Source organism: Drosophila rhopaloa, unplaced genomic scaffold, assembly GCF_018152115.1.
Source record: "Drosophila rhopaloa isolate 14029-0021.01 unplaced genomic scaffold, ASM1815211v1 contig_190, whole genome shotgun sequence".
Taxonomy (NCBI): Eukaryota; Metazoa; Arthropoda; class Insecta; order Diptera; family Drosophilidae; genus Drosophila; species Drosophila rhopaloa.
In genome coordinates, this window is record NW_025335073.1 from 4,797,624 (window position 1) to 4,799,168 (window position 1,545).

The 1,545-nt window shown below is 43.4% G+C and overlaps 1 protein-coding gene across 1 annotated transcript; it reads left to right on the forward strand.

Moving 5' to 3' along the window:
• The first annotated feature begins 302 nt into the window (after nt 1-302).
• On the forward strand, nt 303-935 carry LOC123037634. Its single transcript, XM_044459292.1, has one exon. It carries the CDS (start codon nt 303-305, stop codon nt 933-935), a length of 633 nt encoding a protein of 210 aa, XP_044315227.1.
• The last annotated feature ends 610 nt before the right edge of the window (nt 936-1,545 follow it).

Sequence of the window (1,545 nt, forward strand, 5' to 3'; positions counted from 1 at the left end):
AACTCGAGGACTTAATGTTGTCGGTTACTCTTGCAAAAATTGGAATAATCAATCCCGCGATTTTAGACTCAAATGACTTACAAAATTTAATCAATGAACATTCCACAAATGTTACTATAACCGATCTAATGGAAGTAGCTCAAATTAAAGTTTTATTAAATAATAACTTTTTACACTTTATATTAAAATATCCTAAGCCCTACATAGCTTGTAAGAAAATAATCTTGCACGCCGTTGAACACAACGGCACTATTCTTAATTTTGCTGAAGGCGATAGTATAGCTGACTGCGGTAACAAAATCATGCCGATTGGAAACTGCAGCGCTGCCCTTACGACAACATTCTGCAGAGAACTGCCCTATGCAACATGCGCACAACAACTCCACTCAGGAGGCAACGCACACTGTTCGACTCGCACCAGCCACCTCGAGCCACTAACAATCATCGATGACGTCGTTATTATTCTCAATGACGGAACAGCTACGGTCAATGGACAACTGGTAACTGGAACGTTCCTCGTTACATTCGACGAGGAGGTAAAAGTAAACAACACCTTATACCGAAACTTGAAGAGCTACGTAAAAAAATTCCCAGCACCCGCTGCATCAACGGTCCTTAACATTACAGACCATCAGGAAATACTGAGTTTACCATACTTACAGAAATTACACATAGAAAACCTACGATACATTGGCGAAATGGAAAAGAGACTGGAAAACCGGCCTATAATATCTGGAGTGGCCGCGATCGCTTTCTTCGCCATCTGCTTTATCATTTTCAAGCTCTACCAAAGACGCCAGCGGGTTCGTCGCCAGCATGACCTTCAAGTTATTATTGACGGTTTCAAGAAGTCCGAGGACGTCCTTCATCTAAGCGAGGGAGGAGTTAACACGGTCACCCGGCAACAGAGAAGTTGCCAAACTGATCACGCGTAGGCGGCATGAGAATAATGCAAAGCCAGCGACACCTGCGGATATTGCACAACGACGGTAGCAGAAGCCCAAGCTTCGGTCAGCGCTATCAGCGGGCAATGCACTGCGACGCAACCGACGGCTACCCAACACCACACACGGGGCGCCGGGTCAGCACTTTCAGGGCATAGGGCTAGCTTTCATTATAAGAATTTATGTACTTAGTATTTAGTTGAATTTTGGAAATAAATCGTGACGGTCATCACCTCCCGAAACCTAAGTCTTCTCATTCGCGCAGTACCGCGCGTCTTAAGTAAAAACCTGAATAAGGAAATAATTAATTTATACATGGTTCAGTTGACCATCAAACATCTAAAGTAAGACTGCCCAAAAACGATCCTTACAGGTATCCGTGTGTAGCACCGGTTCGTTGGTTAGAATCTTCTTAAGCTCCTGAAGTGACTGCAGCTCTGGACTTCCTATTTTGAATTCGACGTCCTTTCTTAGAAGATTGGTCAACGGTCGAGCAATATTTGCATAACCTGGAATAAATGTTCTAAAAAAACCTGTTAGTCCAAGGAATGACTGTACCGCTCTGATGTTTCTTGGAGTTTTAAATCTGTTCACGGCTGAT